The 14288-nt window shown below is 47.4% G+C and overlaps 6 protein-coding genes across 6 annotated transcripts; 3 read left to right on the top strand and 3 right to left on the bottom strand.

The window, feature by feature from the left end:
* Window positions 1-22: 22 nt before the first annotated feature.
* EV420DRAFT_1720522 (ATP-dependent DNA ligase) lies at window positions 23-2492 on the top strand (the record flags this gene model as incomplete). The annotated part of the gene is made up of 10 exons (XM_060479751.1): window positions 23-421; window positions 628-753; window positions 857-976; window positions 1011-1018; window positions 1082-1274; window positions 1329-1608; window positions 1657-1679; window positions 1732-1745; window positions 1899-1939; window positions 1992-2492. 10 exons carry the CDS (start codon window positions 23-25, stop codon window positions 2264-2266), a joined length of 1479 nt encoding a protein of 492 aa, XP_060336680.1. The 3' UTR covers window positions 2267-2492.
* Window positions 2424-3931, bottom strand: EV420DRAFT_1637754 (uncharacterized protein; the record flags this gene model as incomplete). Its single annotated transcript, XM_060476749.1, has 5 exons — window positions 2424-2705; window positions 2759-2995; window positions 3044-3195; window positions 3246-3724; window positions 3777-3931. The coding sequence occupies 5 exons, from the start codon at window positions 3929-3931 to the stop codon at window positions 2424-2426; spliced, it is 1305 nt and encodes a 434-aa protein (XP_060336679.1).
* A 171-nt stretch (window positions 3932-4102) lies between these two features.
* Window positions 4103-5288, top strand: EV420DRAFT_1515270 (DNA-binding protein; the record flags this gene model as incomplete). Its single annotated transcript, XM_060471884.1, has 8 exons — window positions 4103-4182; window positions 4233-4259; window positions 4316-4479; window positions 4536-4585; window positions 4608-4617; window positions 4740-4857; window positions 5055-5106; window positions 5135-5288. Exons 1-8 carry the CDS (start codon window positions 4152-4154, stop codon window positions 5286-5288), a joined length of 606 nt encoding a protein of 201 aa, XP_060336678.1. The 5' UTR covers window positions 4103-4151.
* An 8-nt stretch (window positions 5289-5296) lies between these two features.
* On the bottom strand, window positions 5297-7278 carry EV420DRAFT_1515261 (lipid binding protein). Its single transcript, XM_060471883.1, has 11 exons — window positions 6949-7278; window positions 6859-6898; window positions 6657-6711; window positions 6511-6588; window positions 6257-6453; window positions 6127-6191; window positions 5911-5982; window positions 5755-5867; window positions 5713-5716; window positions 5428-5616; window positions 5297-5407 (listed from the first exon to the last, which is right to left on the bottom strand). The coding sequence occupies exons 1-11, from the start codon at window positions 7180-7182 to the stop codon at window positions 5348-5350; spliced, it is 1107 nt and encodes a 368-aa protein (XP_060336677.1). The 5' UTR covers window positions 7183-7278; the 3' UTR covers window positions 5297-5347.
* Window positions 7279-7299: 21 nt separating this feature from the next.
* EV420DRAFT_1627290 (lung seven transmembrane receptor-domain-containing protein) lies at window positions 7300-9835 on the top strand (the record flags this gene model as incomplete). The annotated part of the gene is made up of 13 exons (XM_060476034.1): window positions 7300-7425; window positions 7482-7538; window positions 7590-7696; window positions 7763-8123; window positions 8178-8332; window positions 8382-8474; window positions 8528-8582; window positions 8632-8694; window positions 8758-8901; window positions 8960-9088; window positions 9141-9287; window positions 9342-9488; window positions 9534-9835. The coding sequence occupies exons 1-13, from the start codon at window positions 7332-7334 to the stop codon at window positions 9833-9835; spliced, it is 1854 nt and encodes a 617-aa protein (XP_060336676.1). The 5' UTR covers window positions 7300-7331.
* A 265-nt stretch (window positions 9836-10100) lies between these two features.
* On the bottom strand, window positions 10101-14260 carry EV420DRAFT_970187 (DNA-directed RNA polymerase II subunit RPB2). The gene is made up of 7 exons (XM_060484200.1): window positions 14119-14260; window positions 13550-14067; window positions 13208-13498; window positions 12649-13158; window positions 11639-12601; window positions 10285-11578; window positions 10101-10231 (listed from the first exon to the last, which is right to left on the bottom strand). Exons 1-6 carry the CDS (start codon window positions 14126-14128, stop codon window positions 10370-10372), a joined length of 3501 nt encoding a protein of 1166 aa, XP_060336675.1. The 5' UTR covers window positions 14129-14260; the 3' UTR covers window positions 10101-10231; window positions 10285-10369.
* Window positions 14261-14288: the final 28 nt, after the last annotated feature.

Below are 14288 nucleotides of genomic sequence, written 5' to 3'. Positions count from 1 at the left end.
CGCAGTTGAGGCCAAATCGAACATGCGAACATTGTTGCCTCATCCCCATTGCTTGTCCCATCTGTACGAGGCTCTCTTGAAAATCTCAAAGAGCAAGGTCAAGGAGCCTCAAAACAGAGGCAAAGCATTGCAGAAGCTCTTAGTGTCGGCGAAGGGAGAGGAAACGCGCTTCCTGGTCCGCACTTTGTGTCAAAATCTTCGCGTCGGGGCAGTGAGGACGTCGATTCTGACAGCTCTCGCAAGGGCCACCGTCCTGACCCCGCTCGATTCCCAGTTGAAGTTCACGAAACCAGAGGATTCTACCTGGTATGCCACAAATGCTCTACTGGATGCCGCACATCCTGTCGCGGAGGGCAAATCCAATCCGTCTCGGGACATACTATATGCGAAGTTCAAAAACGCTGAGACTCTGATTCGCCAGGTCTTCTGTCAGCATCCAATTATGACCATATAATTTCGGGACTCTTCGAAGTTGGGCTCGATGACCTTGCAGGGAAAGTGCCTCTGACTGTCGGTAAAGACTATTGGACCTTTTTCTTGACGACCTGATTATAGTGTCAGGTGTTCCTCTCTATCCTACCCTTGGTACTCCCATACGTTCCTTGAATGAGATCTACGAGCGTCTAGGTGACCTCCCTTTCACGGCGGAATTTAAATACGACGGCCAGAGGGCGCAAACATGCTTGGAAAGCCGTAGATGACCTTGTAAAGGTCAGCATATTTTCCCGTCATCTGGAAGACATGACAAGTAAAGTAAGTTAGCATGAGTCCATTAAATATCTTTAACAGACTTTTTCTCAGTATCCTGATGTTGTTGCTCTTGTCGAGCGCATGATATTGTCTTCCAAAAGCACAGAATTTTATCATGGACTCAGAGATAACTGCCATTGATCCTAGCGACGGAAGCCTGCGGACTTTTCAGGAATTGTCTACTCGTGCGCGTAAAGACGTCAACTTGGCTGACGTTCAAGTTCCAGTGTGCGTTTTTGGATTCGATTTGATGTTTCTAGATGGGCAGGTGTGTACATGTATCTCCCGTCTCATCACCAGACTGTCAGAATCATCGTTACCGTATTTCTAGAAGTTACTTGAAACAGACTTTCGTCAACGACGTGTACTCCTGCAAAACGCGATTCTCCCCTCTGGACACTGGATCTAAGGAAGTGGCTCGTTTCGATCACGTCGAACGATGTGATAGCGTCGATGGACGTCCAGCCGTTGAAGCCTTCTGGGCAAAAGCTATGAATAGTCGAAGCGAGGGCCTGATGGTCAAAGTCTGTCGCCCATATCTTTGAATCTTTCGAGCATCATCTCACAGACCCTCGCAGTTATTAGACACAGAAATATCCGAACATAACTCGGATAAGGAGACTAGCTCTAATAGAAAGCCTCTCTTTGCTACATACAATGCAGACAAGCGCACGTATGCATGGATGAAATTGAAGAAGGATTATGTCATGCAAGGTGGAGTCTCGGACTCGTTGGACCTCATCCCAATCGGTGCTTGGAATGGCAACGGTCGCAAAGCGAAGTTCTGGAGTCCCATTCTCCTCGGTATGTGGGACCCAAGTTCAGGATGCCCTGTCGCGGTCTGCAAGTGTATGTCAGGTACGTTATCGCACCAGCATGGTTTTTGCCGCGCTTATTGGCTCTTAGGATTCACTGATGCTTTCTACAAAGTATGTTCGATCGTCATCTATACCTTTTCAGATTAATTGAATGGTGAGACAGGATATCACTGAACGGTACGGCCTTGAGGGAAGATTCAGACGTACTGTTCACAAAAGTCCTGTTGGAATTGCGAAGCTGGGGTGGTAAGTCTGGATTTGTAGCATCCTTGTCTGGTTTGGAAGAAGCGGGATTTATAGGCCTTTTCGAACGCGGAATGTTTAATTTAGAAGGAGCCACAAGAAAGTCAATGGGAAATACGAGGGGCGGAGTGAGTTTGTTTCTCTTAAAATGCGTCAGTTACAACTCAAGTTGCTGCCTAGTATTACCATCAGCCCAGTTTCTATATGCAGCTAAAGGATTGGTCTCTAGTACGAAAGGCCTTAGTCTCCGATTTCCTCGCTTCATCAGGGTCAGAGAAGACAAAGGAGTGTCACAAGCGAGCACACCCAAATTCCTTGCCGACATGTATACAGATCAACAGGGAAGATCAGGAAGAAAAGGGGGGCAAATGATGAAGGCGAACTTGATTGATGTTGACGTTAGCGACTCGGGGGCTGAAGAGGGGGACGAAGGTGAAGAGGAGGAGTATGAGTAGTTTACCTTACTCGGAATTATATGCCTTGATCTAAATCTTCACAGAAAGGAATGACTACATAGGTATTTGTGAGAGTAGCATTATAGAAACAAGGTAATTATGTGAAGTATCAGGCGAGATACAAGTATTGTAGAAGTACAAATCAGGCTGAGTAAAGTTATGTATCAACGAGAGTTTGCAGGACTTCTCCGAATTCGCGGCCTTCTTCGCATGCGTCTGCGAATGCACTCTTAAGTTTATCCCTGTAGACTCCAGCCAGCCAATCCTGGTCCCGTTCTTCTTCAGCACATTGAAGCTGCAGCAAAGTGTATGCTTGTACAAGCTCCAACTGAATCCGAGGGATAGATACGGACGAAGAAGTCGCCTTTAAACTCGCTAGGCGAACAATTTCTTGGCCGAGGGTAAGGCGATTTTCCTGTAACCGGTTGTACTGAGGCCGCTGTAGTGGGCTTTTCAGCAACAGGGGACGGTGGTAGCATTAGACCCCCGAACCCTTGGAGGAGGACGCGCCTGAGGTTTAGGTCGCGTAGGTAAATCGCTGACATGCCCATCGTGGTTACGAAGGAAATGTTGGCAGAGAGAGACTTTGAATCGGAGCATAGATGAAGATGGAGCGAGACTGAGCATCAAATACACAAATAGATCCGCTGATGTAGTGGATAATCTAGAGAAAACGGAAGAGACGAAAATAGGGTAATCGAGATATATCGTGAGGGAGAGATTGATAAGCTGGAAACAGGTTGAGTTATAGATCCAGAGCATGCCAAGAAAGCGCACCAATGTCATTAGTCGTACTCCCAGTTTACGATAGTGTTCATTCCTCTGTTGCAGACAACAAAATACAACATCGAGCGGCGTGTTCAATTCCCATCGTCCTTTCCCATCTCTTGTAGGAGGTATTTGAGATAGTAGGAGTTCCGAGTAGGGAGCTAATATTTGCATGAGATTGAATGTAGCTGTGTTTTATTTAGGAACGCACACTGGCCAACTTCAGCCATTGACTCGTCCTTTTCGAAAATTGTGATGAACCACTCTAGCGTGGACCACGCATTCTCGCTCACCACCGAGCCATCCTCTTCGTCATGTTGGGAACGACGGCGCTTTGAGCCGTTGGATTGAGGAGCTGATGTAGAACATTTAATGAAACCTGGTTTTAACAAACTCCAGCAATTTTTGCTTCGAGTGATGCACTGGGAATCTCGAGCAACAACGGAGTCGTCATCGCCTTCCGTAGACGGAACTTCTTCATCGTATCCCGGTATAGTGCGAAACAGGCCTTTTGGCGTGTTGGTGAGGGCGAAAGACAAGAGAAGTCGCTGTGCGGACCGGATCGCTGTAGTTGTGAGGCGAAAAGTCACACCCTGTTTGATTTTTGAAGGGGATGCAGTGACGTCGACCTCTCTTATCTGAAATGAGGGTGGATATAGTGCCATGTATAGAAGCTGTCGGATATGTGAACTTTGGTTCTTGGCCAGCTAAAAGAATACAACACGAAGAGCACATAACTCACGCTTTCGGTCTGCGCCACGGAGAGCGAAGCTGGTCGAGAACGGAAATTCCAGCGTCATACTGGTCTTCCTCAAAACAGCTGTCCACTAGCCCAGCTTGACTGATGTTCATCTCTACCTCGCTGACAGGCTTCGCTGCTGCATTGGAGCTCGACATTTTCATGTGATGCAAAAATATGTCTCTCTTCAGAGTTGTGTTACCACCAGGTAACCGAGCAGAGCCACTGTCACGAGAAAGATAGAGAGACAAGAAGCACTGAATGAAGAGCGCGTCTGCGGAGTTTGAATATCGCGTCGCGACCTCACCGGTGGCTGTGTAACTGAATGAACTCAACACACTTACCGACACTACCTTACCGGCAGCGCGTGATGTGAAGATGACCGCCAATTTCCCCTTAACATTCAATCGTGCGCGCTTAGCTGGCTTGTACTATTCCGCTTTACTGAACGGTAACTAGAGACGGTGCAAGGAATCACTGATTTTAGTACGTGCAAGAGTGGATAACACAATTGAATGCGTTTTGACTTTTCAACTTGACAGTCGAGGTGGCCGTTCACACTATTCTATACGTACGCCAGATATATCCGGCAGATCTGTTCATTCGTCGCAAGAAATATGACACGCCTGTCTTCCAATCTCGCCATCCAGCTCTCAATGAATACATATCTGGTGCTGTCAAAGCTGTGGGCGACGAACTGAGTCGCGTATGTTCCTGCGTTGGTATGGTCTTGTCATGCTCATTTTGTTTAGGGGAATGTAGACAAAAGTGGTCGTGGTCATCAAGAACAAGGAGCAACAACCCCTCGAGAGGTTCAATCTTTGCTGTCGAAAGTATGGTTGATGTTGAGGGTTTTAATAAGGACACAAGGTAATGCCGCCTACGAAGGTTCCCATCAGCAGTTCTTTAATGAAGCAGTATCGAAAATGCCATGGACGACCGGGAATGCTTGGGCAATATTTTTAGGTCCTTCTTGGTCAGCTTAACATGGTGGAATCGCAGCTCGGACAACTGGGCTTGTGTGGTCAGGACAGTTTTTCCTATGGCGATATATACGCAGAACAAGATGGTCTTGCAGATAACGGTTTCCTTTCGCTCATTGTCATGGATACTCAAAGGACGACAAAGTCCCCTCGACCATAACCAGTTGGCCGTGCGGTCTGTTACCCCTTAATATACTGCATTTTGTTTGTAGCCGATCTCCCCTTCCAGGGAAACCCCTCACCTTGGGATGCCTGCCTGAAATTTCGGCACACCACGTACGGCCGCATCTAAAATCAGCCGAGCTCTTACCAATGCTTCGGGCCGTCAACACCGTTGTCTATAAATGTGAGTCCGTGGTGGCATTCACCTTCCGAAAGACATTCATCTGTACGCAGCTTCTCTTTGGCGGTTCAAGAATCGGAAGAGAAGTTGAAACCAAAGAAGAAAGAACTACGAGATAATCTACGCCCCTTACTCACTGTACTAGAAGGAAATTTTCAAGATAAAATTATCAACCAGATCAATTGCTAACTGATAATAAATACAATGCAGCGATACTAGAAAAGCAGGTGATAAAATGTCCGTTAAATTTAAACGTCCACTCGAATCCGTTGAATGATTGGTATACTTCTCTCCCATTCCTCCATCGCCTGTAGCAAAGGCTGTTGACAAACAAACACCAATTGTAGAATGAAAGACTCAAGGCCTTGTAAAACTCAATTTGACCTTCGGCAAGATTCCCTAGCATCTCTTTCATTTCAGCTTCCCTTCGCATAATTGAAACACCGCCTGCTCCCGTAAGAGTCTCATCGCTGAAGGCGTCTGATGTCTCATGAGCAGTTGTTACAGCGTCCTGGAGCTAAACGGGCATTAGGGCGCTCCTTCACACTTGTATAAACTAGAAGCAGACTAACCTCTTTGATCTTCACGTCCCCAATTTTTTCATCCGTTCTACCCTGCTTCGGTCATCATCGGCACCCGCGAATCGCATCAACACCGATCTTTCAAGTACGCCCCAAGGCCAAGACCAGTGCTGCCCGCGTGGCCACTAATGACAGCAGCGAGTCTATCGCGTTCCGCCGGTAACACCAGATAGATAGTCGGAGAGTTCTTCAAAATCAAGTTGTTTTTGATCTCGAAGTTGTTATAAAACAGCCCGGTTGGCATGAGAGTAAGTGAGAAGGGAATGTAAATGAATGAGGAAGGGATCGGTTGTCGTCTGTGTCTTTACAGATGTGAGAAAACATAATCACAAATGTAAGACAAGAGGCCTGCTCACAGTATGACGCAATAGAGCCGAGAACTCCAATATGTATTCGAGAAATGGTTTGAGTGGGTCCGTGATACCATGATTCTAAAAATCCTAGACCTTGAACAGCAACCGCCGATCATGGTAATCCGCTGTGAGGTCTTCAGCGGATTCCGGATTTCCGTCTCTTTCAGCTCAGATGCTTGACCAAAAAAGAAGGGCATAAAAACCCACAAATAAATGAACTCACCGCTTGTCCGACTCCGGACTCTGTTCCAAAGGCGCTCAGATGTGTTTAAGCCTTCTTCAAACTTGTCGACGTTTTCACGCATAGAAAGAAAACGCTCATCGGGCTTTCGAACTCGCGAAAATGCATTAAGGAGGGTGTCGGAGATATTGTCAATTATTCCAGGCGAAGGCTCTGGTCCAGGTGGGTGGCGCGATATGCTGATGCATATGGACATGCTGTTGCCCTATTAGCATAAGTTCAAACAACTGGGAAACTGACGCACCCATTCCGTGGATTCAAAGAAGGCCCTAACCAGTGTACTCCGCTGCAGAGTTGGATGGCGAGGATAGTCGCTGGAGGAATCGATGAAGGCTATGAAGAGTCAACAATTATCAAACAAGGGTCACAGAGGCCTCCTCACTCTAGACGTCTCCGCTCCATGAATTCCGGACTGAACCTGTCCCCTGTGATATATTCTTGATAATTCATGAGAAAGATATCTGCGTCACAAATCACACGAACAGACCTAGCCTATGCTTTCCCGGCAGTGCAGGTACTACACAAGCTGGAAAGTCCCTGACCAAGTTGTCACGCAAAAAAAACGAAATCTTGAAATCGTCGACGGGATGAAGGGTTGGGTGTCGAAAATATCGGGAGATTTGTCTGTGAAAGACTGTTGAGACCAAGGCTTTCACACATGTCCAAGGTCCTACCTTTGCAGTAACCAGGTACGAGACATATGCATCTTTCGTTTCTGCGAGCTCCTTCACCGGATCCTTGACCGTCGTAATGAGATAGCCTTCCCACTTTGGGTCGTGAGGCCCTTCGCTGCTATCTGCTGTGCTCTGCCTGAAACCAGGTCCCGATGGTGCTTCTACATTGTAGGTAGGATCTGTAGGTGACTCCCAAGTCACGCTGTCGAAAACGTCCTCGTCGTCGCCAAGCATAGCCGCGCGAATAGATGAGGCTGAGAGCAGAGACGATCACGGCCAGACAGACTGATTGTGTAGTGAATTGGTCCGCGTCAGAGTGATGAAGTAAGGAGGCACAGGATACATAGCAGGCGCAAACAAACACGTTCTTACCTCCCGTCACGATGGCGGTTTTCAGCCATCCGTTTATTCTTCTTTTTCCATGGCTTTTTCTCACTACATCGGTACTTTCTTATCAAGTCCCTGTGGTGGATACAGGCAAGTTTTCTGTACTGTAGTCCTTGGGATTGGTCCAATTGAATCATTTATGTCAGACTACTCCCGTCAAATATGTAGCGGTATGTGGGGAAGCCAGTCGACGTATATTAACGGTGCGCGGCAGCTGAATAGCATTATTTCCTCCATCTAACCTTCATATCAAGTCAGCTTCGACGCTACTTCTCAGGGAAATGTAGCAATGGTCGTGTACGAATGGGCAGATGCAGAGTATCTCGGAAAAGTTACCTCCCCAGCAGATGCTCTATTGCCTGTGAGTGGTCGTATATGCATGACTCGTGTAGTGAGAAGTCATTTTGTGCTTAATAAAGCTGCATAGCAGAAAACATACGTGTGCACCTCGAGCGCAGTCGTTGGTGGCTTTTGCACTGCAAGCGAGCTAGGACGGTTTATACTTGACCTTCCTTCCGGGAAATCAATAAACGATACTTCATTTTGGTCTGCGAGGGTCCAGCTACCTTGGACGTCAGATACGAATTCAACATCTACTTCCGCGGAATTTTGGGCAGATGCACCAGGCGGGGTACCTACCCCCCCTCCCTCTGCGGATGATGAATACACAACCCCCTGGCGACGCAGTCTTCGAGTCCGGGACTCTCTTAATCCTAGTCCAAATGGGATTCATATGTACGTGGAACCTATACAATATCTGGTCCGGAAAACGGGTTACTACTGTGTCGGTGAGCCGCATTCTCTGTTCATCACACCTTTATTCTAACCATTCTTCTTGCAAGCCATCGTTCCTGTCACTGTAAGAAATTCAGCCAGTAGCGGTAGTTCTGCCAGGGCTCCTACGGACGTGCCTTACCATCCATCGTACAATGGGCTTGTGTTCTTCCAAAATACCTTTGACGGTCAGCTGCCTGCAACGGACTATCCTAAAGTTACTGTCAGTTTCGAATGCAAAGTCCTGCTGTCCCTATCTGATTTCTTGTTAGTTTTATTTCGTTATGTTCCTGGTGTATGCAACGTTCGCCGGTGCATGGGGATGGCTATGCTACAAACATGTTCAAGAACTTCTTCCAATCCAGGTAGTTTTTGTACCTACGCGAGTGGCAGTCATACCTAACTTGTAACTTCACAGTACTATCTTTCTGGTTTGGTTGGGTTACTTGTTATCGAAATGGTTGCAAACTGGGGTAGCCATTGAATCTTACATCTGCTTATCATCGCTAACCATCGATTCAGCGTACTATCGTTATCTCAACGCACACGAGAAAAGCACAGCTTCTACGGTGTTCTTGATAGTCGGTCAGCTACTGTCTCCATGCACAAATGTTCGTCGCTAATGTCTTTCCATCGGCCACTCTACAGTCGCTATCCTAGATGCCGGAAGAAACTCCATGTCCTTCTTCATGTTGCTCGTGGTATCCCTGGGTCTCAGCGTGGTCCGTGAATCGTTAGGCCGGACGATGATCAAATGCCAAATACTTGCGGGTGCACATTTCATATTTGGAAGTGCGTAGCGCCAACCTTTCCGTATCGATTTTCAGGTTTGTTCATTTATTCACAACAGTACTGTATGCTGTGGGAATTGTGGAACTCGAGCTAGAGTCGACCTCGGCGCTTGTTTTGTTACTTTTCGTAATTCCGTTAGCCTTCACTCTTAGTGGATTCCTTTTGTGGATCATGTATTCTTTGAATGGTCGGTGTTCTGTTCGCATGATCGTCTTGTGCCGGTCTGACATTTTCTGTAGCAACAATTGCGCAGCTAAAGGCCCGCAAACAACGCTACAAGCTATTGATGTTTGAGCGTTTATACCGCATTCTTCTTTTAACGGTCGTTGTGATCGCCATATTCTTTATCGTATCTTCATTCTCTTTCTCGGGCAGACTGGCTGAAGGTACCCTCGACTCATTCATGCCTTGTCATCCTATTCAACGATATTTTATTACAGACTATGCCGCAAAGTCTTGGAAAGTCCGCTGGTGGCTTCTCGATGGCTGGCTGGCTTTACTTTACCTTGCCGCCTTCGTAACAATAGCATACCTCTGGCGACCATCGGAGAACAACAGAAGATATGTATCATTTTTTGCGTATGAATGTTTGGTGCAGTTGCTTATTTATTGACTTGGGATATCTACATTAGCGATGTCGGATGAAATTGCCCAAGACGAAGAGGACGCCGAGGACTATGACTTGGAAGCTCTGGAAAGTCGTACCAGAGCTCGTGAGGACGACGAGGCAACACTAGTGGGTGGAACGCGAGCGGTAGGCGGTGTCACAGAGGATAGTGTTGTCTTCGAAATCGGTGATGAAGGAGCGAGCGACGATGAAGATTCGCCGACTAAAAAGCGCGCAGGGCGGCGTTCTACCGATAGCCATGGCAGAGAAGACGAGCGGCGGGGTCTTATGAGCGGAGGTGACGAAACAAGGAATCGAGATGATTGATACTAGTAAGTATATTTCGTTCCCAGCTTATTAATATTTGCCTTGTCGTAACATCGGATGGTTTTCTCATCTTGTATATTACATACAGTGTCACACCTACATAGACAGCAAAGTAATCAACATTAGTCTCGAATCCGACCCGACGAAACGGTGTAGAGGCGTGCAGCGATGTTCATGCTTTGTAATTCCTGATGTCACACGGAAGTCAGTGAGTGATACAGTCACGGCGTTGATGAAATGTCCTAAAATGTCACACATACCTGGAAGAGTAACTTTGCAGCGTAGGGAATATAAAGCTGCGAACAAGCAGTTTTGTTTTTGCACGCTCGGCACTAGAGGACGGTTAATAGAGACCAGAAAAGATAAAAGAACGCTTACTTCGAAATTTTGCTTTTTCTGGATGAAATGAGATATCAGAGATGTGACTACGCGCAGGAGACGCAGCTTACCAGGTTAGCGATGGCTGTTAAGCCGCATCTATTTTTTACAAAAAATAAAAGATCAGCAGCTATGCAGGCCATGTCACAGGTTGGCTTACATGTCACAAACGTGTAATCGATAGGCATCGCTAGCCTCAAACAGTCGCTCTTTCAAGAAACCGGCAATACCATGAGAGATCATACAATCACGTTCCATCTCTCCGAAACGCAGACCACCGTCTCGACTTCTACCCTCCACAGGTTGTCTTGTAAGGATTTGCACCGGCCCTCGAGCACGAGAGTGAATCTTGTCATCCACCATGTGTTTCAAACGTTGATAGTATGTCGGTCCAAGATAAACTTGCGCCTGCAGTTTACGTCCCGTATGCCCGTGGTACATCACCTCGAGCCCCCGAGACTGATAACCTTTCTGCCTCAAGAAGGTCGAAACCGACTCGACAGTAAGGTCTGTGAAAGGAGTGGCATCTCCTTCATTTCCAATAAGCGTTGCCACTTTGGAAAGCAGACATTCGACCAAATGCCCGATTGTCATACGGGACGGAATGGCATGAGGATTGATGATGATATCCGGCACAATGCCCTCGCAAGTGAAGGGCATGTCTTCTTGTCGATAGGTGATGCCAATAGTACCTTTCTGACCATGCCTTGAAGCGAACTTGTCTCCAATTTGAGGGATACGGGTGGACCGAACTCGAACTTTGACGAACTTGTGACCCTCGTAATTCGTAGTGACCAACACTTGATCGACGATGCCACGTTCTGTGCTCTTCAGCGGCGTTGATACGTCTCGTCGCGTATGCATTCGGGTACGCTGACCAAGCTCCTCACTATCTGGAGGAATAGGTGCAGTCTTCCCCATAATGATATCCTCTCCAACCACACCGGTACCTGGGGCAATGAGACCATCGTCTTCCAACTTGTCGTACGTGCCGTGCTTCATCCGAAGTGTGCTCTCTCGCATGGGCTTCTCGAAATACTCTAGTGATTGTATGCCGTTGGTCTTTTCCACGTCCATATAGCTTCGATAGTAGATACTCCGGAATAATCCTCGGTCAATAGAGCTCTGGTTCATGATGACGGAATCTTCCTGATTGTATCCGCTGTAGCACAGAATAGCTACGATGGCATTTTGTCCAGCTGGTAGCTCCCGAAATTTGAGATATTCCATGGATCGAGTAGTGGCGAGAGGTTTTTGGGGGTAGTATAAAATGTTGGCCATGGTATCCATGCGAATGAGGAAGTTGGTAAGATATATGCCCATCGCTTGCTTGCCCATAGCGGATTGGTAGGTGTTACGAGGAGACTGAAATAAAGGACCCAGACGTCAGTAAACTTAGCAGAAGCAGCGTCCACAATCACATACCTGATTATGATCTGGGAATGGAATGATACTAGCACAAATACCTAGAATCATGCTAGGATGGATTTCACAATGCGTCCATGTGTGGGAGTTAATACCAGCCTTCAAACGAGCAGCAGGATCGAAGTCACCATCGTTCGCATGGATGTCGACTCCGCTCTGTTGTAGCCTAGAATTCTCGAGGTCCTCCGGCGTCATTGATATCATGACAGTCTCTTCCTCCTCCGCATCCAACAACTCGATAACGCCACCCTTTATCAGCTGCTCCCATTTATATTCCTCGCCGTCGTCATTAGTTCCACGAACAAGCCATTTGATATGCTTCTTTTGCAAAACCAGCTGCTGGTTCTCGACGATAAACAACGGTCGACAAACTCGCCCCGCATCCGTGTACAATCGTAGCTCCTTCTCTCGGATATCCCGCACCACAGATACTTCAGGACTGATATCATCTTTTCTCCGCAGTTTCTTAATCGTCTTGACCAAGTTTGCTGGATCGCGATGAACTCCCATCCAGACACCGTTGACAAACACTTTTGTGCAAGGCGTTGCCGAATGAGCATTCTCTTCAAGAGTTTCTAGACCCCATTCTTCCAAAAACTCGATAACAGGCGCAGAGTACGATCCGACGGAAATGCACGACATCAGCGCCAAGTTTTTGACTAGACCACAAGCTTGGCCTTCTGGTGTTTCGGCAGGGCAAACCATTCCCCAATGTGTATTATGGAGTTGTCGAGGCTTAGCAATTTTCCCTTCACGTCCGAGGGGCGTGTTACACCGACGAAGATGTGAAAGCGTCGACGCATAAGTATAACGATTGAGCACCTGCGACACACCAGCCTTAGATGACATTGACTTCTTCTGGTCGCCCCAGTTGCCGGTGGCAAGAGAGTACTTGAGGCCATTCGTGATGGTCTGGTGTTTAATGCCTATACTGACATTGAACTCCTTGTGTGTTTCCACACACTACCTGAAGGTCAGAAAACTCGACTGGAAGTCATCCAGATGCATACCTTCTGGAGATACCGGTACACGTCCCGATTGAATTTTCGGAATAGCATACGGAAAAGATTTGCAAGTAGCGGACCAGCTAGGTCCAACCGTTTCTTTCCGAAGTGATCACGATCATCGAGCTCTCGGCGCTCCAAGGCAGCAAGGAGGAGTCGATGAATCATGTATCCAAAGAAGTATGCCTTTTTGGATTCTGAACCCTCCGACATCGACACGTGCGGCAACATCTCCTTCTGCAAAATCTCCTGCGCGTACCGTATTCGACGTTCACGAGAAAGACCGGTGGTAGTTCCACGGTTTCCAATGAAGTCCAATGCCACTTCACGGTCCTGAATGACGAACCCATCGTCAATGCAGGGTTTGAGCATTTCAAGCATCTGTGCGTCTTGCATGTCATAGCAGATATGTTCTAGGATATCACGATCCGATATGACACCAAGAGCTCGGAAGACCACCCATATTGGAATGTCGACTTTGATGTACGGAATCGTAGCCTTCATCACATTTCCGAGCTAAGGCACTTATAAGCATCATTTCGGAATGAAGTGGCACAGTACCCACCGAACGCTCTTGGTGTCTATGGAACATCTTCACTTGGAACTGACTGATAGTCTTTCCTCCCTTCTCCACCAAACTGCGAATTTCAGCGAGAAAATTAATAGGCGCCGGTTGTGCTTTGGCAAAAACGTAGACGTGGTTTGTAGCCATACGTTCCTGGGCGATCAACACTTTTTCGGATCCGTTAATGATAAAGTATCCTCCAGAATCGTACGGGCATTCATTCAAATCATAAAGATCCTGGTCTTGAAGCCCACGGAGAATACAAAACGTCGACCGTAACATGATGGGCACCTTGTTCCTCGTTAGTGAGACTGTCAGTGAAGCGAGGTGAGCAAAACTTACCTTGCCGATCCAGACTTTTGCGGTGTCAGTGTTGACGCTCTCCGACTCCCACTGCGTCTCTCCAGGCGCAGCGTCTGGATCCTCACGTCCAACCATGACTTTCTTCGTCATGTCGATATACAGCGGCGCTGAATACGTCAGATTGCGCAACCTAGCCTCTTGCGGGAACACAGGCACCACAGTACCATCACTTTCTGTGACTGTGGGGCGAGAGAGATAAATTTGGCCGAACTTGATTTCATAACGTCGCGTCATGTCACCATCGCGGCCGGTGTGCTGGTCCGACTGGTCAAGAATGATGTCTGCATTCTCGTCGACCAATTCCTGCATGGTATTTTGCACAAACTCATCGAACGAGTCGAGTTGCTGCCGTACGAGACCTTTTTGTTCGAAAAAACTTGATATGACGGTCCAACAATCTTCCTGCGTTATCTCCTTGTAGTCGTCATCTTCCTCTTCCTCGCCCACATCATAATTCGTGTCGTCATATGTATAAGGGTCTTCAGAGTAGTCGAATTCTTCAGTGAGTGTTAATAGATGAGATCCTAAAATGCTAATTACAGTGATACCTTGACTCATGTCCCAATTTCAGACGCCAAAAATGTGGAATCGAACTTCAGAGCTCGAATCGGAAGCCGACGCGGTCTTCAGGCAGCGGAATGGGAAAATATCGTTCGGGCAGCGAGACGTAAAGCTTGGAAGTGCGCACGTTATAGAGTGCTTAGGTGGAACTAGATAG

Source organism: Desarmillaria tabescens (genome assembly GCF_030435595.1).
Source record: "Desarmillaria tabescens strain CCBAS 213 chromosome Unknown EV420scaffold_5, whole genome shotgun sequence".
Lineage (NCBI taxonomy): Eukaryota > Fungi > Basidiomycota > Agaricomycetes > Agaricales > Physalacriaceae > Desarmillaria > Desarmillaria tabescens.
The sequence above is the reverse complement of the archived record's forward strand: the minus strand, read 5'-3'. Positions and strand labels throughout refer to the sequence as shown.